At 65.1% G+C, this 21,680-nt stretch overlaps 1 protein-coding gene across 15 annotated transcripts in view; it reads left to right on the top strand.

Annotated features, from left to right (window-relative positions):
• Window positions 1–21,622, top strand: part of MCF2L (MCF.2 cell line derived transforming sequence like) — a 129,614-nt gene extending 107,992 nt beyond the window's left edge. For 8 of the 15 annotated variants that reach the window (XM_032314210.1, XM_032314220.1, XM_032314214.1 and 5 more), the window contains 22 exons: window positions 3,097–3,216; window positions 3,507–3,698; window positions 4,091–4,282; window positions 4,754–4,913; window positions 5,536–5,606; window positions 5,844–5,920; window positions 6,399–6,465; window positions 7,672–7,787; window positions 8,957–9,026; window positions 9,972–10,064; window positions 10,155–10,247; window positions 10,891–11,016; window positions 11,844–12,065; window positions 12,245–12,337; window positions 13,302–13,380; window positions 13,520–13,586; window positions 14,328–14,698; window positions 15,475–15,549; window positions 18,643–18,761; window positions 19,765–19,877; window positions 19,978–20,081; window positions 20,193–21,622. In XM_032314210.1, the coding sequence (XP_032170101.1) occupies window positions 3,097–3,216; window positions 3,507–3,698; window positions 4,091–4,282; window positions 4,754–4,913; window positions 5,536–5,606; window positions 5,844–5,920; window positions 6,399–6,465; window positions 7,672–7,787; window positions 8,957–9,026; window positions 9,972–10,064; window positions 10,155–10,247; window positions 10,891–11,016; window positions 11,844–12,065; window positions 12,245–12,337; window positions 13,302–13,380; window positions 13,520–13,586; window positions 14,328–14,698; window positions 15,475–15,549; window positions 18,643–18,761; window positions 19,765–19,877; window positions 19,978–20,081; window positions 20,193–20,278 (2,706 nt within the window). In that variant the 3' untranslated portion in view covers window positions 20,279–21,622. Of the gene's footprint in view, window positions 1–3,096; window positions 3,217–3,506; window positions 3,699–4,090; window positions 4,283–4,753; window positions 4,914–5,535; window positions 5,607–5,843; window positions 5,921–6,398; window positions 6,466–7,671; window positions 7,788–8,956; window positions 9,027–9,971; window positions 10,065–10,154; window positions 10,248–10,890; window positions 11,017–11,843; window positions 12,066–12,244; window positions 12,338–13,301; window positions 13,381–13,519; window positions 13,587–14,327; window positions 14,889–15,474; window positions 15,642–18,642; window positions 18,762–19,764; window positions 19,882–19,977; window positions 20,082–20,192 lie in introns of those variants that run through there. The other 7 variants (XM_032314217.1, XM_032314215.1, XM_032314209.1 and 4 more) reach the window with 7 other exon arrangements.
• Window positions 21,623–21,680: the final 58 nt, after the last annotated feature.

The raw sequence follows: 21,680 nt of genomic DNA, 5'->3' as shown, positions 1-21,680 counted from the left end.
ACACTTGGTGACACACAGGTGACGTGAGGGTGACACATGTGGGTGATGCACGGGCATAAGGCCAGCCATGGTGTCCGTCTGGATGGGACTCTGCCGAAGCGGTTGATCATTATTTACGGGAGCGTGCCGAGCCGTCCGCGCGTCCTCGTCCTGCCACATAACGACCTTTCTCCTCGTCCCTCTGGTCAAGGTGGGGGGACTCCCAAGTGCGCGAGAAACAAGGACCCCGGTGCGGTGTGACACAGCCGCAAAACCATGGCCGAGGCCAGGTGAGCGGACCACGCGTCCCGATGTCCCCAGAGTCCTCAAAGCACCTTTCGAGGAACACGGGATTGGTTCGGTAGCACACGCGTGCGGGAGCGCTGGCTGGGCAGAGGTGACCGCAGCCAGCCCGTGCGACCCGCAGAGGCGAGTCCTGCGTCGCCTCCTTCCGGGGGTTGAGGAAGGCTCGCGAGACTCACGACAAAACCCCAGCGGCGGACTCGTGTGTGGTTGTGAAGTGACCCAGCCAGACCCTTCGGACCCTCGGGCGGCTTCCCACAGAGACGCGCCCCCCCAGACGAGCTCAGGGTCCCGGAGCTGACGCTGACGCGGTCGGCACACGGAATATCCCGTCCCCGCGCAGACCCGGGCTCCCTACTGTAGACACGCCTCCCCCCACGCCACCCACCCCTCCCCCTCCCCCTCCCCAACCCTCGTCCCCCTTTGGAGCCCCACCCCTCGCCTCCCACCTCCTCCCGAAGCCCGGGCAGCCCCTGGTCTACTCTGGCTCCCTATGCCGGCACTCCAGGAATGTTCTAGAAGTGAGGAGCCCTCTGGGCGTGGCTCTGTGCAGGGTCAGTGCAGGTGTTGCAAGTTCACTCTCGTTGCCGCTGGGTACTCAGGGTCCCGGGGTGCGGGGGAGCCACGGCTTACCCTTCCCCTGTTGAGGAGCATCTGGGCCGTTTCCAGGATTTGGCTGTGGTGGAAAAGCTGTCGTCAGCGTCACGTCCGGCTTTTGTGTGAACATAGTTGTCGTTTCTCTGAGGTTGGGCCCCGGACCGCAGGTCGTGGTGGCCGCACGTTTGGCTGAGAAGCTGCGACCAGTTCCCGGAGCGCCCGCCTCGTGCGCCCGGCGGCAGGCGGGAGGGGCGCGGCTTCTCGGCGCCCTCACTGCTGCCGACGCCCCCGTCCCGCGGTGGCTCTGCTGAGCGTCCCCCTGCGGCCGGTGACAAGGAGCCGCCTTCCCGGCCCCCAGTCCACGGTCCATCTCGGGGAAAAGCCTCTCCTCCTGTTGCTGCCCATTTTCCGACTAGATCATCTTGGTTTGGGTTTGGGTTTGGGTGTTTTACTGCTGGGATTTGGCTCCTAGTCCTGCTCAGGTGTGAGGCCGGAGCGGCTGCTCCTGAGCCGGTCTGCGTCTCCATCCTCGGACGGGCTTTCCGATGCAAAGCTTGTCGTTTTGATAAAGTCCACTGTGTCGGTTTTTCTGTGAAGGGTCATACTTCTGGCATCGATCCTAAAACCTCGGTCCCGAGTATGTTCTCTGGTGCTTTTCCTCTGTGACATCTTCGACTTCGATTCAGCCCACGATCCGTCTGAGTTAACTCACACGTGGGGCGAGAGTCAGGGCACGGCCGGTTTTTTGCTCTGGGCGTCTGGCAGCATTTATCAAAAGGCCGCCTGCTTCCCCTTCCGTCAAGAACTGGGGAGGGGGATCCGTTCGGGCCCATGCGTCCAGTGACGCCGTCTCGCGGTCCGGGCCGTGCGTCCTGCGACGCCGTCCCGCGGTCCGGGCCGTGCGTCCAGCGACGCCGTCCCGCGGTCCGGGCCGTGCGTCCAGCGACGCCGTCCCGCGGTCCGGGCCGTGCGTCCAGCGACGCCGTCCCGCGGTCCGGGCCGTGCGTCCAGCGACGCCGTCCCGCGGTCCGGGCCGTGCGTCCAGCGACGCCGTCCCGCGGTCCGGGCCGTGCGTCCAGCGACGCCGTCCCGCGGTCCGGGCCGTGCGTCCAGCGTCGCCGTCCCGCGGTCCGGGCCGTGCGTCCAGCGTCGCCGTCCCGCGGTCCGGGCCGTGCGTCCAGCGACGCCGTCCCGCGGTCCGGGCCGTGCGTCCAGCGTCGCCGTCCCGCGGTCCGGGCCGTGCGTCCAGCGTCGCCGTCCCGCGGTCCGGGCCGTGCGTCCAGCGACGCCGTCCCGCGGTCCGGGCCGTGCGTCCAGCGTCGCCGTCCCGCGGTCCGGGCCGTGCGTCCAGCGTCGCCGTCCCGCGGTCCGGGCCGTGCGTCCAGCGTCGCCGTCCCGCGGTCCGGGCCGTGCGTCCAGCGACGCCGTCTTGCGGTCCGGGCCGTGCACGGGACTCGCGGTCAGGTGAGCCTTTCCTTCCCTGCCTCTCGTGCCCCAAATCGTGTTCGTTCCTCCGGTTCCTCTGCTTTTCCGCACACGTTTTCAGTCTTTCTAGATCTGCGGCGTTCCGCTGGGTTTGAGAGGAACGGTGTTCCGTCTGCTGCTGGGGTCTGCCGCCGTGTTTGCCACATCGGCCCTGCCGCCGACCGCGTCCGTCCCCCGGGTGCTCCGAGGCTCCTCGCTTCCGCTCGGCACTTTTCAGACCAGCTCCGTGGGGGTTTGGCTTGATTTTATACCCGAGTCGTTCGTTTTTGAGCAACTGTAGATGGTGGTTTTAGTTCTGGTGTTTGTGTACTTTTCTGTACGGAGAAATATAACTGATTTTCGTGCGTTTATCCCCTGACACCTTGCTGAACTCACTCATATTCTGTTAGTCCGGCAGAGTTTGGGGGATTTTCTGCATAGACGATTAGGTGTTGTGCAAACAGGGACAGCTTGGTTCTCCCTCTCCTGCCTGTCCGTCGTCTGGTCGCTGGCGACTCCGCTTCTCCGTGTGGGCACGGCCGTCCTGCTCTGGCTAAACGGTGACAGCGGACATCGTGCCTTGCTCCCGGGCTCAGAGGAAGAGCGTTGTTCTCACCCACGGGAGAGCTGCCCCGTAGGCTGTGACTTCTGAGCGTGTGTCCGTCTGCCCCGCTTCCCGAGGAGGGCCTGGCTCCTCTCTCCTCCGTCCATGCCTGACCTGGGCCCGGGCCTCCCGCCCCTTCCGTGTCTCAGGTCAAAGCCTCCTTAGATGCACTGGCCCAGAAGATAGCAACCTTCACCGACGTGGGCAACAGCCGGGCACACGCAGAGCACCTCCTGAAGGACCTCGCCAGCTTCGAGGACAAGTCGAGCGTGAGCACGTGGGGCGGGTGTGGGCCGCAGCAGTTGGGGGCTGTTCAGGGCACCGGGCTATCACTTGGGCGGGGGGGGGGGCAGGGGGCTCTCTCATGTCCGATGGGGGACGTCCCAGAGCCGAGGAAGGGCAGCACAGCCTCTGCCCGACCCCACCGACCCCTCCCACTCTCAACCCCCCCAGACTCCTCCCACTGTCACCCCCCACCCCCAGCCCTGCTGACCCTCCCAGAAAGCTGTGCGCTTTCCCCGACCGACCCTGAGCCACACATCCGGGCGGTTGTCCGCAGGCCTCCGTGGAGCGCGCCCGCGGCCTGTCCCTGGAAGGCGAGCAGCTCATCGACAGCAAGCACTATGCCGTGGACTCCATCCGCCCCAAGTGCCACGAGCTCCAGCACCTGTGTGAGCAGGTCGTGGCCGAGGTGGAGCGGCGGAGGGAGTTACTCAGCAAGTCCTTGGAGCTGCACCACCTCCTGGAAGCGGTGAGACCCCCGCCACCACCCCACGTGGCAGGCTCCATCCCCGCAGACCACAGTCCCCCACCGACCCCCACCGACCACAGTCCCCGCGTGGCTGGGTCCTTCCCCATGGACCACAGTCCCCGCCAACCACAGTCCCTGTGGCCTATTCTCTAGAATTCCCTGCCCCCACTGACGGTTGGTTCTTCCAAGCCAGCGTGTGGCTAATTTCCTGCACGGCCTCTGTGGGAACGAGTTCCGCCCGGGCCCCTTGTGGGTTGGCACGCCGCACAGTCCCAGATCGGGGTGGGGGGCAGGATGGCCGGGAGGAGGCCAGGCAGAGCGCGCCTCCCGACCCGCCAGGACACGGCCTCTGATGGTGCCTTCTCTCCCTCGGCCACGCTCGGCGTGTCCAGTCCATGAAATGGTGCGACCAGGGCATCTACCTGCTGGCCTCGCAGCCAGTGGACAAGTGCCAGTCCCAGGATGGCGCCGAGGCGGCCCTGCAGGAAATCGAGAAATTTCTGGAAACTGGCGCAGAGAATAAGATCCAGGAGCTCAGTAAAATTTACCAGGACTACGAATCCATCCTCACGAAAGACCTGATGGTGAGCAGAGCCGGGCCTGTGCCGACAGTGGGGAGTCACTCGGGGTGTGCACAAGAATCCTGCCATGACCTCTCAGAGTGTCCTGGACAGTCGTGCGGCTCAGTTTCTCTTCCTGCAGCGGCTCCTCCAGGGCGGTCTTCCTGCCTCCAGGTCCTTCCCTGCAAGGACCGCGTTCTTGTCGGAGCAGCCACTGTGGGCCCTGCCACATGTCGCACTGACCCAGGGCCCCACTCCCACCCGGCCCGCTGTCCGCAGACCCGCGGCGGCCTCATGTCCCTCCCTTCCCGTGGACTCTCACCCCAAGTCCGCCGTCCACGTCCACGCCGTCCCGCGTCCCCCAGCCGCAGCAAGCGCCCGAGCGCAGGATTGCTGTGTGGCAGCTGTGGTGCTGTGTCCCAGGCGCAGAGGAGGGCCTGCTTCTGACACTGGTGGCGTCTCTTACTCACAGCTCCGTTCACCCTGTCCCTTCAGGAGCACGTGCAGAAGGTCTTCCAGAAGCAAGAGGGCATGGAGGAGATGTTCCACCGGAGACAGGCCAGCCTGAAGAAGCTGGCGGCCAAGCAGATGCGGCCCGTGCAGCCCGTGGCCCCCCGGCCAGAGGCGCTCACGAAATCACCCTGCCCCTCTCCAGGTGTGTGCTGCCACTGTCCTTCCGGGCCGTGGCGGGCCCTTGTGAATAAAGTGTTATTGGCACGCGCCCAGTGTGTGCCGTCTGCTAGCCGTCACGGGGCTCTTTCTGGACTCGTCCGTCTCAGCCTGTCTGTCCTCGGTGCTGGTGCCGGAACAGTCCTCCGACCACGGCCCAAAGCCCCCCACAGCCCCAACTCCTCGTGGTCTCCTCCGAGGCCGAGCGAGTGGCCGTGCCGTTCCCCAGAGCCCTATCTGCGGCAGCCTCTGCCTGCTGTCCGCGTCGGGGCTTCGACAAGGAGGCTGTAAGGTGGTGAGACCCCGGAGAGCCGACTCCCGCCCACCGCCTCCAATGTGTGCGAGTCCCATCGGAGGAGACGGTGCCCCTGGCCCAGGGGGGTCCAGGTCCCGTGTGTGCACAGCCTCGACTCCATGTTCCCTCCCCGGTCTGCCAGCTGCCTCCCTCTGCTCCGCGTCTCCTCGGCTTCCGCGCCCCTCCTGTGGGGCGACCGGGGCTCGCTCCTGTTTCTGCAACAGTGCCAGGCGCTCCCAGCTCGCGGGTGCGGCCTCTCCCCTGCAGGAAGACACGAAGCGACACCTTCCTTCCTCCTTTCTTCCCAAACCAGGCAGCCGGAGGGGCTCTGAGAACAGTTCTGAGAGCAGCGGGCTCCGGAGAGGGCCCTACAGGAGGGCCAAGGTGAGGCCACTGTCCAGGCCGCTCTCCCATGGTGGCTCTCCTTCTGGTCTAGTCCCGCCCCCGGGCTCCCTGGCCCGGCCCGTGCCGTGGGACCGTCCCTGCCGTGGGACCGTCCCTGCCGTGGGACCGCGGCTCCCTACCCAGCGGAAGTGAGGGTGGGCTCCTTGAAGTCAGGGCGTAGGGCCGCACCCTCTCGTGTCTGGACACTGGAGGCAGCACGTGTGGTTCTCTCCCCAGAGCGAGATGAGCGAGAGCCGGCCAGGCCGGAGCAGCTCGACGGGGGATGAGGAGGAGGGCCTGGCCATCTTGCGGAGGTGAGTGTCCGGTCCGGGGACGGCACGCGCGAGCCTCTCGGACCTCAGCCTCTGGCCCCGGGGCATCTGAACATCAACAGGCCCGAGGGGGTGGGGTCTGTACACGTCCACCCCAACGTGGGTGTCACAAAGCACATGTGGGCATGCGTGGGTCTGTCTGTCTGGTGAGACCACGTCCAAAGCCAAGACAGAGCTGGTTTTCCCAAGAAGAGCCTTTTGTCCCTGGTTCCTTAGGCAGAATTTTGGTGATTGAAATGGCTGGTGCCCTCCCCACCCCCATTCAAGCCCCCAGTGGCGAGACCGTGTGGTTCACCGGAGACAGATGTGCCGCCGTGCTCACCGCCCTGACCCGCCCCCAGCTCCGCCGCCCGCACCCCGGGCCGGTGCTGCTTCTGTCCTGAGCCCTCCTCTTCCCCATGCATCCCGCCCTGGGGCTGCTCTCTGTGCCCTTCCAGCTCTAACACATCTCTGGCCACAGGCATGTGATGAACGAGCTCTTGGATACAGAGCGGGTCTACGTGGAGGAGCTGCTCTGTGTCCTGGAGGTGAGCCTGCGTGGGGGACCGGCAGAGGCGCCCCCGGGAGCCTGTAGGCCGGCTCACCCTACACACAGAGTGTGAGAGGAAGGCAGCAGCTTTACTCAGACGGCCCCAAGCTAGAACGAACTCATCCGTCAGTGGGACCAGGGACGAGGAGATGTGGTTGCCTCGGCACAGGGGCCTGCTCCGGCAGCAAGGAAGACAGCGTGGCTGCCCCGGGAGCGTGGCTGACCCCGGAGCGTGGCTGTCCCGGGAGCGTGGCTGTCCCAGGAGCGTGGCTGACCCCGGAGCGTGGCTGACCCCAGAACGTGGCTGTCCCGGGAGCGTGGCTGACCCGGGAGCGTGGCTGTCCCGGGAGCGTGGCTGTCCCGGGAGCATGGCTGACCCCGGAGCGTGGCTGTCCCGGGAGCGTGGCTGACCCCGGAGCGTGGCTGTCCCGGGAGCGTGGCTGACCCCGGAGCGTGGCTGTCCCGGGAGCGTGGCTGACCCCGGAGCGTGGCTATCCCGGGAGCGTGGCTGTCCCGGGAGCGTGGCTGACCCCGGAGCGTGGCGGTCCCGGGAGCGTGGCTGACCCCGGAGCGTGGCGGTCCCGGGAGCGTGGCTGACCCCGGAGCGTGGCTGTCTTGGGAGCGTGGCTGACCCCAGAGCGTGGCTGTCCCGGGAGCGTGGCTGTCCCGGGAGCGTGGCTGACCCCAGAGCGTGGCTGTCCCGGGAGCGTGGCTGACCCGGGAGCGTGGCTGACCCCAGAGCCTGTGGTTAGGAGCAGGGGTCAGATAGGCCTTGTGGGATTCCCTTGCAGGAACAGCTGAGCTGCCCCGTCTGTGTGGAGGAGCAGAGTAGAGGCCTCGGGGCTTGTAGGCACTGGAATGTTCTAGATCCCAGTCTGGGTGGTGGTTACAGGGGTGTAGACGTTGAAATGATGCATCTCGGAGTACACATAAAATTTCTCTCCTTCATACGAGTTATGTGAGTGCCCAGAGATTGAAAGGCAGAGGGCGGAAGCCCTCACAACCCCTAAAACTGGCACCATCTGTGGTCACTCCTGTTCCTCTGTGCGGGTCTAGGTGGTCGTCTCAGAAACGGTCCATGAATTCATCAGGGTGGATTCACTCTCTAAGTCCTGGGAGGTGTCCCCTACCCGCTGACTGTCCACGGAACCCGCCACAGTCCGCGGAGCCCGGCAGCCCTGCCAGCCTCTCCCCTCCTCTGCAGGGCTACGCCGCAGAACTCGATAACCCCCTCATGGCGCACCTCGTGTCACCGGGTCTCCAGAACAAGAAGGACGTTCTGTTTGGAAACATGGAGGAGATCTACCACTTTCATAACAGGTCAGGCCCTCCTCTGACGACGCCTGCCTGGTGGGGTCTGTCTGCCCCTGAGACGGCGCCCGCAGGGAGCCGGCTGCACGTGGGCCCCGGGCCGTGGCCTGCCGGTGCAGAGCATCCGTTCCTCCTCCCAGGGACAGGTGCTCAGGGGCTGCCGCAGGGCAGTGGCTCAGAGGGGAGGCGCCTGCGGGCCGTCACAGGTGGCCCGTCCTCCCGCTGGGCAGTAGCTGGGGCTTTGAGGACACAAGAGCACCCCCACTCCTGCCGGGCCACCAGTGGCCAGCCCCGCTCAGTGTGTGCGTGCGGCCCTCTGGGGTGGCACCGAAATCACACCACTCGGCAAGGCCCGTTTTGTCCCCGAGTTCGTCCTTGAGAAGGAGGCAATGGCAGACATTCTGTCCCGCCTCTTCCCCCTCACGAGCGCGGTCGGCGGCTGCCGTGGCTTTGGGGGAGGTACGAAGGGCCCTCCTGCAGCCGCCCACCCCCAGCTGCCCGCGGCAGTTTGCGTGAGCGTGTGGGAAGACGTGCGGAGGCAGATGCAGGATGCACGGCGGGGGAGAGGGGCAGTGGGACAGACAGCGAAGCCTCCTCTGGGCTGGTGGGGGCCCTGGGGACTTCGGTCCAACCACATGCCTTCGGCCGCAGTCACCCAGTCGCTCACAGAGGGGGCGCCCATCTGCTGCCGGACCCCCCGGGGCCCGTCTCTTCAGCGGTCACAGGTCAGATGACCTCGGCTTGGGCCAAGCCACAGGCCTGGGCCGCTGGGGGCTCGAAGCCGCAGTGAGCTGAGCCCAGGGAGCCCCCACCGAGGTGGGACTGACCCCGGGCTCCTGGGCGCGCACCTGCAGAGCTGGGTGGGAGGGGCGGGTGCTCGCAGCAGGCCCGGCTCCCGCCCAGCTCCCCGTCCGGCCGGTAGAGACGTAGCTGTCCGAACTCCTGTGTGGATGCCAACGCCAGCGACCCGAAGGGACCCACGAAGGGGCCGGGTCTGCTTAAACTCGAGTTTGCCGCAGCAGAACCCAGGGAGCCCGGCGTGGGCTCTGGGCCCAGCTCACTGCCCCCGGACTGTCCCGAGTCAGAAATAAGCGGGACTTGGGAAGTTACATTATTCATCCGTGGCTGGCGTCTCCGCCGGCCCTTCACGTGACCTAAGGGGAACCTTCTCTGCCTAGGATATTCCTCAGGGAGCTGGAGGGCTACACGGACTGCCCGGAGCTGGTTGGGAGGTGCTTCCTGGAACGGGTATGTGTTGTCCCGACGTGCGCTGTGCTGGGCCGTCCTTGTCAAAGTTTCCGCGGGACACAGTCATGACTTCAGACCCTGTCGCAGTCTCCTAACCCGTGGGGTCACCGAGTGCATGTGTCCCCGGGCTGCCTGAGACACGGTTTTCTCTGAGCCAGTCACGGGCTCAGAAGCCCCGGAATCAGAACGTGTCCGTCTCGACGGCGCGTGTGCCGCGGGACTCCGCCGGACTTCTCGAGCTGGCGGCTGTGTCTGGTCTCGCCCTGGTCAGCAGCCCCCCGCGCAAGCGGGCCTGGGACGGTCACCTCCCCTTTCCCCTCTTTGACACGCCGTCCAGCTCCTCCCGGGCTGGGAGAATTGGAGGGAGCAGGACGGGGCTTTCCTCTGAGGCCCGTCGCAGCCCTGTGCGTGAAGCGGCAGGGAGCGTGTGGCTGAGCTGCTCATTCTGACGACACAGTGACACAGAGGCCGAGACACGTCCGCGCGGCGTGGGGCCAGCGCAGCGGAAGGAGGAGGGGCGGCTGCTGAGCTGCTCACTGCATTTTGGGAGTTGGGGGAGGGGTCGTGCTGGAGGTCACTGCTTCTCAAAGTGGGCCCCTGCCAGCAGCAGCAGCATCCTGGGGCCTTACCGGAGACGCAGGTTCCCAGGCCCACCCCACGCCTGCCGGGTCCGAGCCTCCGCTGGGGTTCTGCATGTCCCCGAGCCCGCGGGCAGCTCCACGCACACGCGGTGGAGCCCCAAGCCCTGCAGGGTCTTTCTCTAGAAATTAGCAACTGTTCGTGGTCGGTAACTCTGGCGGCAAAACGCCAGTGGCGTGGTGCTGATCTGCGGAGAGGGGGGGACAGACGCAGCCCCGTCGTGATCCTGTGGGCTTGTGGCGCGGCACGGGAGACGGTGGAGGGGGCGGGGTGTGCCCTGTGACACACGCTCTGTCCCCGGGTCAGATGGAGGAGTTCCAGATCTACGAGAAGTATTGCCAGAACAAGCCGCGCTCCGAGAGCCTGTGGAGACAGTGCTCCGACAGCCCGTTCTTCCAGGTGCGTCTCCCGGGGGCGCGGGTCTCCCTCGCCAGCGCGCTCTCGCTCGGGGGCCCCGTCGGTCTCACTGGGCGGGCTCTGGGCTTGCAGGAATGCCAGCGGAAGCTGGACCACAAGCTCAGTCTGGACTCCTACCTGCTGAAGCCGGTCCAGAGAATCACCAAGTACCAGCTGCTGCTCAAGGTGGGCTGCTTGCCCCCGCCCGCGCCTCCCCCCATGCTGTGCCCTACTGGCCTTGTCCCCGCTCCCTGCCTGTGGCCTCCTTAGCCTCCCAAGGGCCGTAGTCCCAGCACAGCAAACCGCCCCCCCGCCCTGCGAGGACCTGGGCTTTTTGCAGGCCTTTGTGGAGCACCTACTGTGCGCCGGCCACTGTCGGGGGGTCACAGGATCCAGAGGTGAACAGTCAGGCCGACCCTGTCCCGTGGAGCATGGGCTCCAGACGTGTCCACACACACCCCACTGCGCCCCTCACGTGGGCCTCCCCACGAGGCCACCCATGTCCAGTGGCCTCGTTGGGTCTGCGTACACACGCCAGGGGACGTGCAGACGCCTTTAGCCGTCGTGGGTCTGGGGCAAAGGGGTCTGTGTGGAAAGGAAGGCGAGGCAGGTCTAGGAGAGGGAGACGCGGGGAGACCCGGCCGAGCGCCTGGCTGGGGCGTCCCAACTGCGGCGCAGGCAGGACCATTGGGACAGGCAGGGCACAGGGGGTGGCTCCTGGGCTTCCCCGGCCACACAGGGAGCCACACTCTACGTCCCGAGGGTCCACGCGGGGCCGGAGCGGGAGGCCCGTGTTTCCGCGGCATGTGACGGTGCCCGCGTCCCCCAGGAGATGCTGAAATACAGCAGGAGCTGCGCGGGGGCCGAGCACTTGCAGGAGGCCCTGAGCTCCATCCTGGGCATCCTCAAGGCCGTCAACGACTCCATGCACCTGATCGCCATCACTGGCTATGACGTAAGGGCCTCTGTGTGCCACCACCGGGCTGGGGACTGTGCGGAGCCGTGCCGCAGCTCCCTGTGCATGTGCGTCCCTGTGGGCGGGCAAGAGCCCGGTTCTGATGGGTGTTGGGGGCAGCTCGGGGCGAATGGATGTCCAGCTTGGAGTGTGCCCCCTAACCCAGGGCGCTGGGGAGACTTCAGCCCGCCGAGCTGCACGTCCGCTCGGGAGCCCCAAGGGCGTTGGACTCAGGGCTGGTCTGGTTTCGCTGCCACTTGTGGGTTGGGGACAGGGGACATGCGGGTGTGAAGAGCAGACTCTGTTTTCCCCTGTGTCCCCGAATTAGGTCAGCTCACTCATTTTGTTGCCTCTCTTGTCCACTTGAGCTCACCCTCTTTTTTTAATGTAACAGGCTTTCTCTTTCGAGCTGTGTTGGGTTTCCAGCAGAATAAGGGAAGGCAAAGGACAGCCCACAAGCCCCTGTGCCCCCAGCACAGCCCCCCATGTCCCCACACCCAGCAGGTGGGGCCTTTGTACAGGGATGAGCCTTCGCTGGCCCACCATCCCCCCCAGGCCCAGGGTGTGCCTCCGGTGGGTTTGGACAGTTGCTAAAGGCCCCGTACGCACGGGCACAGGCTCGGAAAGAGGAGTTTCACTGCTGGAAGACCCCGTGTCCGCCCTTTGCCCCTCCCCCGGCCCCGAGCCACCCCCGACCCCTCACCCGCCCCCACGGTTCTGCCTTTCCCCGAGCGTCCGTAGCGGGGTCCCACGGGACGCCGCCCTCCGAGGCGGGCGCGTCTCCTCGGCTGCGGGCGTATAAGGCCCCACGTTCGTTCCGGGCGCAGGGGAACCTGAGCGACCTGGGGAAGCTGCTGATGCAGGGCTCCTTCAGCGTCTGGACAGACCACAAGAAGGGCCACTCCAAGGTGAAGGACCTGGCCAGGTTCAAACCCATGCAGCGGCACCTCTTCCTGCACGAGAAGGCCGTGCTGTTCTGCAAGAGGAGGGAGGAGAGCGGCGAGGGCTACGAGAAGGCCCCGTCCTACAGCTACAAGCAGTCCCTGAACGTGAGTGGCTCCCGCGGCCGCCGCCGCGCCGCCCGTGACGGGGGGGCGGGACCCCGCATCCTCGGCCCCCGCCCCGAGCCGCTCCCTGCGTCGGCACGACGCCCTGACCCCTTCAACGACGGGAGGGCGCGCTCCCGTCCCGCACGCGACGAACGCCTGTCCCCTGCTCCCGCGGTCAGATGGCGGCCGTCGGCATCACGGAGAGCGTGAAGGGCGACGTGAGGAAGTTTGAGATCTGGTGCAACGCCCGGGAGGAGGTGTACATCGTACAGGTAGGGCCCGCCTGCCCCAGCGCCAGGCATCGGGGGCGTGTCGGCCTCTCTGGTGGGGGCAGGTGTCTGGAAGCTCCCGTGGAGCTTTGTCTCCCAGAGGCCGTGCAGGGCCTCCCTGAGCCGGACCCAGGAGAAAGCACGGGGAACCCACAGTTAGGGTGCGTGAAAGGCATGCCCGGGGGCATGGGCTCAGGGGGTGCGACTAGCCTGGGCCGTGTTATACACGTGACTGGCTTGTCCTGGTCCTTCCAGCCCCCGCGTGCTGGTGAGGGCAAGGGGTGCTAGGGCTGTGAGAGCTCCCTGAGCCCATGTGACCCCCGGTCCCTGGGCCCTGGGATGGGGTTGGCCAGCACATGGGACAGGCCCCTTCCAGGGGCCCCCCCACACTCAGACGCGGGATACAGTGGCCGTGGCAGCCTGTCCTGGCGCGCAGACCAGCACAGCAGCCCGCAGCAATGGCGCCCAGCTCCAGCTTGGACACTGGCCCCCGGAAGCTGCGGGGGTGGCGGCCGATGCTCTGGCTTTCCGCAGGCCGCGTCTCCAGAGCCCGGCTGTCTCTGCCCTCTGGCCACATGCCTGTGCCGAGGCAGGCCCCAGCCCGCCCCTCTTGAGCTTAAAGTCCACTTCAGAGTGTCAGGCGCCCATCTTCCTTGTCACAAAATGATGCCACGGGCCACTTCTGGAGAAGCATGCTTGCAGGGGGCGGTCTGTGCTGGGTCTTTGGTCTTGTTCACCAAGTCAGATGCCAGCGAGGCTGTGAAGTGGGGGGGCCGGGCAGTCGGCCCACCACCTACATGGCCCACAGGCCCGAGGCAAGGGCACCACCCACTGCCCCCTCCTTTCTCCGGGGCAGTGGCCCCTCTGTCCACTCCCAGGGTGGCCCATAGGAGCTTTGAGAGTCAAAGGCAGAGCAGTGTCTTTGGGGAACGTGCGTCCTCACGTCCTGGCCTTCCTTCCTGCACAGGCACCGACCCCCGAAGTCAAGGCTGCGTGGGTGAGCGAGATCCGCAAGGTGCTGACCAGCCAGCTGCAGGCCTGCAGAGGTAGCAGCCGCGGCGGCTCCCAGCCGGGCTCCGGTGCACTTCTGCACACGGCCAAGGCAACCCCCACACCCAGGGCTCCCGGCGGGGCTGCGGCCTCACAGGTGAAGTCGGTCACGCGCCTCTGTGTCCCTCCCTGCAGAAGCCAGTCAGCACCGTGCGCTGGAGCAGTCCCAGAGCCTGCCTCTGCCCGCGCCGCCCGGCACCAGGTGAGGGGCCCACGCCCGTTGGCACAGGGGTCTGCACGCACCGCTGTGTTCATGCGGCTGGTGACCCGAACCTCCTCCTGGGGTTTTGGGTCACTCTGGGTTTGCCTGCAGGCCCCGGAGTGTCCTCCGGTCTTGTGTGCTGGGGGTCCATCCCCACGGGCCAGCCTCAGGGACGGGGTCTCCGGCCCCACTGCGGGTGCAGGCCGGCTCCTGCCGACTGTTAGTTGTTTCCTGGTACAGTCAGTGCAGCACGTGCTGCTGGGGAAGGTGACAGCCACCACGTTTCCGTGACGGTGGCGCCTCAGACAAGGACCCGGACGTCGGGGGCCGAGGCGCAGACCCATGCCGGACGCACCGGCCTCGCGCCGGCTCGCCGGCCTTTCCTGCCCTTGGCTTTCCTTGGTCACTGCACGCCTTCCAAGCGGCTCTGTGACTCTGTTCCTCCCGTTTCTCCCATAAGCCGCCTGTGATGGTTGGTGGGACAGGACCCAGTCCAAGCAAATACTCCCCCAACGATGGTTTGAAAAGAGAAGGTCCGTCTCCCCAACTCAGAGAACCGCCTCCTTGCTCACGCCCCGCGTGTGTGTTTGCTCTCGTTGGGTCCCGCTCCGGGGAACCCAGAGGGGCTGAAGGGCCCGATGGGACCCGAGGTCGGCCTCTGCCTCGGAGCCTCAGGAGGGGCTTGGAAAACCGACCTGCAACATTCTGCTTCTGTTTCCGGTGCATGTGTGACGTCATTAGTCCTTCGAAAGGGACCACGAGAAACATCAAGAAGTTGGAGGAAAGGAAGACCGACCCCCTGAGCCTGGAAGGCTATGTGAGCCCCACGTCACTGCTGAAGCCGCCAGAGAAGGGCCGAGGTGGGTGTCCGCGCCGCGAGCCGCGAGCCGCGAGCCGGCGTGTCCAGGACGCGCAACGCTGCCTGCAGGGCTGGGACGGTCCTCCCGGCAGCCGCGTGCCCCAGGGAAGCGCCGTGGCCCACTCGGCCGCCCCACACCGCCCTCTCTCTCCCTGCGTAGATGACTCGGTGCCCAGCTCCACCTCTGAAAGCTCCGCGCTTTCCAGAAAGCGCTTTACCCTGCAGGGCTTTCCTAACCTCAAGGGTCAGAAAGGTAAAAGGCGCCCGCCTGAAACCCGTGCTGTGGCCGTGTCGCTCACCGTGGTGGCGTGTCTGTCATTCATTCGTGTGGTGCTCATCCGGGGGGCGGCCGCGGCCTCTCCCAGTGGACTGCGCGTCCTGACCGGCGTCGTGTGTCTGTGTCCGTGGCGCACGCGGCCGGAGCGCTCTCCGCGGGGCCTCAGGTGGGAAAGGGTGGAAGCGGCTTTTCCTCGCTCAGGAACGGCACCTCCCGCGGGGTCACCTTCTGCACCGCGCTCCTGCTGCTGTTGCCCATCTCCGAGGGGTGGCCGCTGGTGCACGGGAGGCACAGGGGGTCCCTCGCGTGGACACGTCCAAGAGCCGGCGGCCTTCCGGAGCAGCGTGGTGCTGAGCTGTGCCAAGGGCTCTGTTCGGTTTTTGTTGTAATTTATAAAATAGTGCTAAGTTGGCCTCAAACTTTTTTAAAAAAGGAGGGACACATTCAGGCGCTAATCTTGCTGATGGCAAGTGGCCCCCCACGTGAGCCTCCCTGCCGAGGTCAGAAACGCCCCTGCCCGCGGCCCCAGACGGCCGTCCGCTCGCCTTCTCTGCGTCCGGGCCTCTCCCGTCCCCCGCATGAGGGACCCCCCCACGCCAGCTCCATTCGGTTCACAGGAAGCTACGCTCGCCCCATGGGACGAGCCTGCCGGCCACCCGTGTCGCATCCGGCATGAGCACCGCCCCGCGCCCCCGCGCCCGCACGCAGCCCCTCACGCGCGCTCTGCATTTGTCCCTCTTCCTCTCCTGCAGTGTCTCCTACCAGCCCCGACAAAAAAGCTAAGCGACACGAAGTGAAGAGCGACCCCACGCCTTTTGGTGTACGAGGTAGAGTGGCCCCACCTCCCGGACGTAGCTGGACCTCCCTGTGCCCTTCTGGTTAGGGACACTGTCTCGCCCGCATTCGTCACTGGTGACACAGAACAAGACAGGTCCTCCGGGCAGGAGCAAATTCACTGCTTTCTCCAAAAGCATGACGCCCTGGCGACAGGTTGCGCGATGACGGCTCGCGGGTTCTCAGGTTCCCCCTCGCACTCCCACCGGGTCTGCCCAGAACCTGCAGAACCAGCCAGGCACCCAGCAAGAGGCCGCCAACGCCTGGCCGGCACGCCGGCTGGGCTCGGCCGTTACCGCCGTTGTGCTGGCTGTGGGGCACCCCGTCCTTGGGCCCCTGCCGCACCGGCCTCTCCCCCGCGGCACCAGTTGTCCCAGGCTTCTCAGTGGAAACGCAGAACCAAGCCGCCGCCGGCCTCCTGCTGGCCCCCACGTCGTAGGAGGACGATGGGCTGTGCAGACAGGTGGGGCCGAGCTCCATACCGGACCTTGGGCTGCTAGTTTTTGCTCCCTCTTATCACGAGGGTGAAGCATGTCCCCCCAAAACCCAAAGACCCTTCCCCCAGCCCAGGCCGAGGGTCTGAAGTTTGCAGTGAGAGATTAACAAAGTGAATTTTCCAACAATTATGAAGGTTCCCAACACGCCCCCAGGATCCCCCAGGGGTCACGCAGCACACTCGGCCTCGAGCACGAATCGGTGTGCCCGAGACCCAGGCAGCAGCTCTGTGCCTGCCCCCACATCACGGCTCGGAGGCTGGCGGCTTCCCACAGTCCGCACGTGGGTGGGCAGTGCCCACGGGCCACCTCTGAGGTCCCCAGCCTGGGACAGGGCTCACTTCTCCGTTGACGGCTTCATTTTCCACTTAAGTCCTGGAGACGTCAGAGCATCCCCTGGTTGATGTCCCTCGTGCCGAAGCTGGTGAAAGGGCTTGAGCCCGCCGGGGGACAGTCGCCCACGGCTCCTACCGCCTGTCAGCCAAGTTATGTCTTCTCACCTGTGACAGGAAGAGGAGGCGGCTTCATAAGGTCCCCAAAGATGTGACCCCCCAGTCCCCCACTCCACTCCCCGTACAGTGAGCCGCGGGTGTCCTGGTCGCTCTCGCAAATGCTTGCACGCTTGCTGCCCGAGAAGCTTCATCTGCCCATCATTTTCCTCGGTGTCAACGTCAGGGACTATCTTGGAGAGAATAGAGGGGACCGCGTTCATGGTCACATTAGCATAATGTCCCACAAACTCGCCAACGTCTGCGTAGGTCCAGGGGTGCCGTCCGGGTCCCAGACATGGGTCTCCTCGGCCCCCATCGGTGCCTCGGGTGCATTGGGCATCAGTACCTCCCTAATGCCCCGGTCACAAGGTTTTTAAAGCAGAGATGCAGCTCGAGGCTGGTAGGGAACCTTCCTCCAGATGCTTCGGGGCTGAGGGATCCCCGCGGGCCACCCCCTCAGCTCTGCGCCTACAAAACCCTCCCTTCTCCGCGACACCCAAGGGCAGCGGAGGGAGTGTCCCGTCGCTCGGCAGTCCGTGGGCCACATGGCCGTCCCACCTGTAGGAGTCTCCCTGCAGAACAGTCTCTGCCTTTCTGTGCTCACTGTCCTCAGACATGTGTCTGTCCTCCGTGGCCAGGAGCCCCGCGTCCGGCGGTGGGCTGAAGCAGGAGACCCCCAGCCAGACTGCCTGGCACCAGGACCCCAGGCTCCCCTGCCTGTGCCTTTTCTGCCCTTGGCACCCTGTGCACACCCCAGACGAGCCAGGCACACACGGCTGGGTGGTTTGCAGCGGAAAACCCCAGTGCCCCATTCCCGCACACATGCCAGCACCTGCCATTTGACCGTGGCCCAGCCCTGAGAAGGCCAGGCTCGCGGGCTCTCTGGCGCCAGGCGTCCTGCTGTGGCATGGGGTCCCGGGACGCAGGGGCCTCTGTGCCTCCCACACTGTCCTTCCAGGCCCAGCTCTGCTGGCTGACGGGGAGCTCCAGGGCCCAGCTCCCCCTACAGGAGATAAGACTCCTAGTGTCCCTTTAGCAGAAGCGTCTCATGGCCAACTGGAAACACCACAGGCTGCAGGGACGGGCCTGTCTGGCCACTTGTGCCTGTGCACCCCTGCCTCACAGAGGGGAGTGAGCCCTTGTCCTCAGGGAAAGCACACTTCCTGCCAGGCCACCTGGGATCTGGAACCGGCACGCCAAGCCCACAGCCGGCGAGCTGTCTGCCCTCCCGGACCCGCCGGCCTCCTGCCCCTGTGCCACCGACCCAGGCGGTGTCCGTGGTCCTCAGGCCCCAGCAGGGCTCCCGCCCGCCACGTTACTGTGTTCAGAACCGGAAGCCGTTGTCTCGTCACCCCCCAACTTGCTCACCTCCTCCCTGACATTTCCTGCACATGGGACATGCGGGTGTCGGTCTCGGGGGCTGCACGGCGGGGCAAACCCTGCTGAGGGGTACGTGCGCGTGTCAGGAAGACCCTGGGGAGCTCTGCCCCCACGTGCTGGCCCAGCCACGCTCTGTGGCCAGAGCTCCTGCCAGGGGCCAGGAAAGGCACCCCAGCCTCGCAGAGGCGTGACTCGGGTCTGTGTGCGGCGCCTGCTGGCCGGTCCAGAGAGGGTCACGGCACTTGACCTCACGCAGGGCCTGCGCTGCGCCCTCTGCGGCTGGTCGGGAGTGGGCCTTCAGGCCGCCTGACGGGTGTCGTAGGCTCCAGGTCGAACTGCCGACTCCTTCCCTTTGTTGGCGTTCGCTGCAGCGTGGATGGATTGTGGCATCTCAGCTGGTGGCCCTTCGGGCTGTGTGCCCCAGGGCCACAGGCAGGAGCATCACGGCAGAGCCTGGGATCACCTCCCCGAGGGGCTGGGCTCGTCGCTTCCCCTGGGCTGGCCGGGCAACGGAAGCAGGTGCTCTGGGCCCTGTCTCCCCGGACAAGGACAGCTGAGGCACGCGCGTCGGCAGTCATTCCGGAGTCTGCTGTGTGGCCAGCTCCTGGGGAGGGAGCAGACCCCTCCGGGTGCATGGGATGGGGTCGCGGGAACTGTGCAGACCCCCTTCAGGCAGGCTTGTGTTGGAAGGTGGCCCTCACTGGAGTCTGCTCTCCCTCAGGTTGGACTAAAACCTCTCAGCCCTCGGAAGCCCCTGAGGACGACGGCTGGTCCAGTGCTGAAGAGCTGATTAATTCCTCGGACGCAGAGGAGGAAGGCAGAGTGGGGCCCAGGAAGCTGGTAATCTTGGGGCCCCTGGGCCGTCGGCCCAGCCCCAGGGACCCAGGTGGGAAAACTCCAGAGCGTGACCACGTGCCGTGGCTCCCGTGGCTGCTGGGTGGGGGGACTCCTGGCCGCCAGGGCTCGCTGTGGCTACGTGCCCACCCTCCTCCTGCACCACCAGACCCGCGGCAGACGGGCTTCCCCGGAGGGCAAACAGCGCACACACCTGATCTGCTCGCCAGAGAAGGGGAATGCCCTTGGGAGCGTCTGCCACGCTGTGCACACGGCTCTCCCGTGCTTCTCAGAGAACTCAGCTGACCAAGGGCGGATCCCGGTTCTCCACAAGCCCTTTCTTTCCGAGTGGCAAGGGGAAGCCATTTACATGTGAATTATCAGAGTCAGGGTCACACCGACAGACAGTACACACTTAGCACTGCCCTGGGCCACGCCCCAGGGCTCCACACAGCAGAGCTTTGTCCACGTGAACGGGTTGAGTGTACACTGGTTCCAGGCCATCTGGACACCAAACACATAGCAGAGGACAAATACACAAGTGTCCACTTTCACAGGGAGGCAAAGAAAAAGGTGGTAAAATACAGGGCATGTTAGGTGGGCATGGCTGCCTTTCACGTGGGAGCCAAGGAAGAGGGAACGGCACATGCAAATGTCCTGGGGCTGAGGGATGCCTTTGGAGTGTTTGAGGCCGGCTGGAGTAGGTGGTGCTGCCGTGAGGTGGGACCACCAGGTGTAAGTCAGGGGCACTTCGGAGGTTAGTTGGGTTTTTAACATGGTCGCAGTGAGAGACTTGACATATCCTATGACCAGCTCTTCCCCATTTAAGGCGACAGTTCCATCAGAAGCCCCACAAACAGCAGGGCCCTCATGAAATACTCGTGTTCCTTCTCCTGTTGCGCACTGGACGCCCACCTAGGCCCCTGCCTGCGGCAGACAGCCATGTACCCTTGCTCAGTGTGGGGGCCGCAGACTGTGCTGTTTGACCTGCTGTGTCCTCTGACCCCAGGTTCCAGGAAAGTACACGGTCGTGCTGGGCGACGAAAAGGGAAGCCCTGACGCGTTTGCCGTGAGAAGTGGGGACGTGGTGGAGGTGGTACAGGAGGGTGACGAGGGCCTTTGGTAAGATGCCTGCAAGGGGCAGGGAGGGGTCCGGCCCAAGACCCCCCAGAGCAGGTGGGGGGCACACAGCTGGAGCCCTGACCGGCCCACACCTTCTCAGGTATGTCAGGAACCTGACCTCCAGCAAGGAAAGCTGGGTGCCGGCCAGCAGCCTGGCCTCGCTCCTCTGCACATCTGGCTCAGCTCAGTGCCTGAGCAGCTCAGGTAAGACCCCTGCCCCGTGCGGGTCACTCCCCCAGCCCGCGGGGTTCCGCAGCCGTGCGCGGGAGCGTGCAGGTTCAAAGCCGCAGCCGTTCTCGCCTGGTTTTCCCGCAGAGTCCAGTGCGGGGTCCACCCTGCTGAGTGCCTCCTCCAGCTGCGGCGAGAGCTGTGGGGCCCCCCTCTCAGAGCTCCAGGGGTAGCGCCGGGCCGTGCAGGACAGCAGCCTGCGAGCCTCTAAGTTTTCCTTTGCTTGGGCTTGCTTAGTTTGGTGAGGGGACGGTGCTCTAAGACCCTGGGGAATGAGGACCCTGCCAAGACCCCACCGAGGAGCCGCCCGCTGCCCATGGAGCTCCGAGGTGCAGATGCAGGGGCTGCAGAGAGAAGGTTCTGGAAGTCTGCCCTCCGGCCTCCACACCGGGACCAGCCCCGCAGACGGTGCAGAAGCCAGGTGCATGGGAAGACCAAAGTGCACCGAGCTTTCCGGGAAAACCAGGACGGACGGAGGGCGCCAGGCCGTTGCCAGGAGCCGGTCCTGGCCGCTCAGTGTGTCCCGGCATTGCTGGTCCGGTGCCTCCTGCAGGAGCAAGTGTGTTGTGGGAGAGGCGAGTCCGCTGACCCAGCAGCGTGGTGGGGTGACTGTTTTGTCTTTTACAAGTTTTTTTTAAAGCAGGGATTAATTCCATGGCCATTTTTTGTGGTACTCTGGCCGCTAATCTTTACCAGGAATCACTGTGTTTACATGAAATGACAATTTGATACTGTATTTGATATAAAAGTATTTTCTGTTACCGGGGTTTACAGAACAGCACGTTGTTTGTACTGCTGGGAGATCTGGGGCTCTCAGGGGGACCGGAGCCCCCCAAACCCACCTGGGAACAGGCCCCTGGTAAAATCCAGCAGTGTTTCTACAAACAGCAGTAGAAACCACGGAGACGCCCTTATCTGTGTAAGTTAATTTTCAAAAGAAAATTTAAACTCTAAGTTAAAATATTTAGCTTCTTTTCTACCAAAAAAAAAAGGGGGGGGGACTTGATTTTTTTAACTAGCTTCACAGAATTGGAATTTTTTATTGTTTTTAAAGAATCAGCGAAGTGTGGTTTTGCTGGGTACTGTGTGAAGCAGTCCCCACACGGGCCTCGGGGAAACCGCGAGCCTCTGCCGGCCTCCGCGGCCACCTCCCGCGCTCCGTCAACCCCCTGAACTCGGAAACGCAAGGAGTCCGTTACTGAAGCCGAGGCAGGACCCGAAAGAAAACACTTCTGCTTTACCTTTTTGTTTCAGAAACAAATTCTGTTCTTTGGAAACACAGTCTGTATCTGCTGGGGGCGGATAGTTTTCTGTGTGCATGTGTGGGTGTGTACGTAGGGGTCCCGTGTCAGGGACGCGCTGGAAACTGTCCCTCACGACCCTCCCTGAGCCCCGCACCCGCCGCCCGTGAGGCCCCTGGTGGCCGACCTCCATGTGTCTCCGTGGCCTTCCTTGGCGTCTAGGCGTGGGACGGGCCGTGTCTGATGGTTTCCTCCGTGGGCTGCTCAGCCGGAGCACCCCCCCGCCCCGGCCACCTCGGCGGCATCACCACGCTGGGGTCCTCTCTTCGTTAAG

The sequence above is a fragment of the Mustela erminea genome, chromosome 15, assembly GCF_009829155.1.
Source record: "Mustela erminea isolate mMusErm1 chromosome 15, mMusErm1.Pri, whole genome shotgun sequence".
Classification (NCBI taxonomy): domain Eukaryota; kingdom Metazoa; phylum Chordata; class Mammalia; order Carnivora; family Mustelidae; genus Mustela; species Mustela erminea.
The sequence above is the reverse complement of the archived record's forward strand: the minus strand, read 5'-3'. Positions and strand labels throughout refer to the sequence as shown.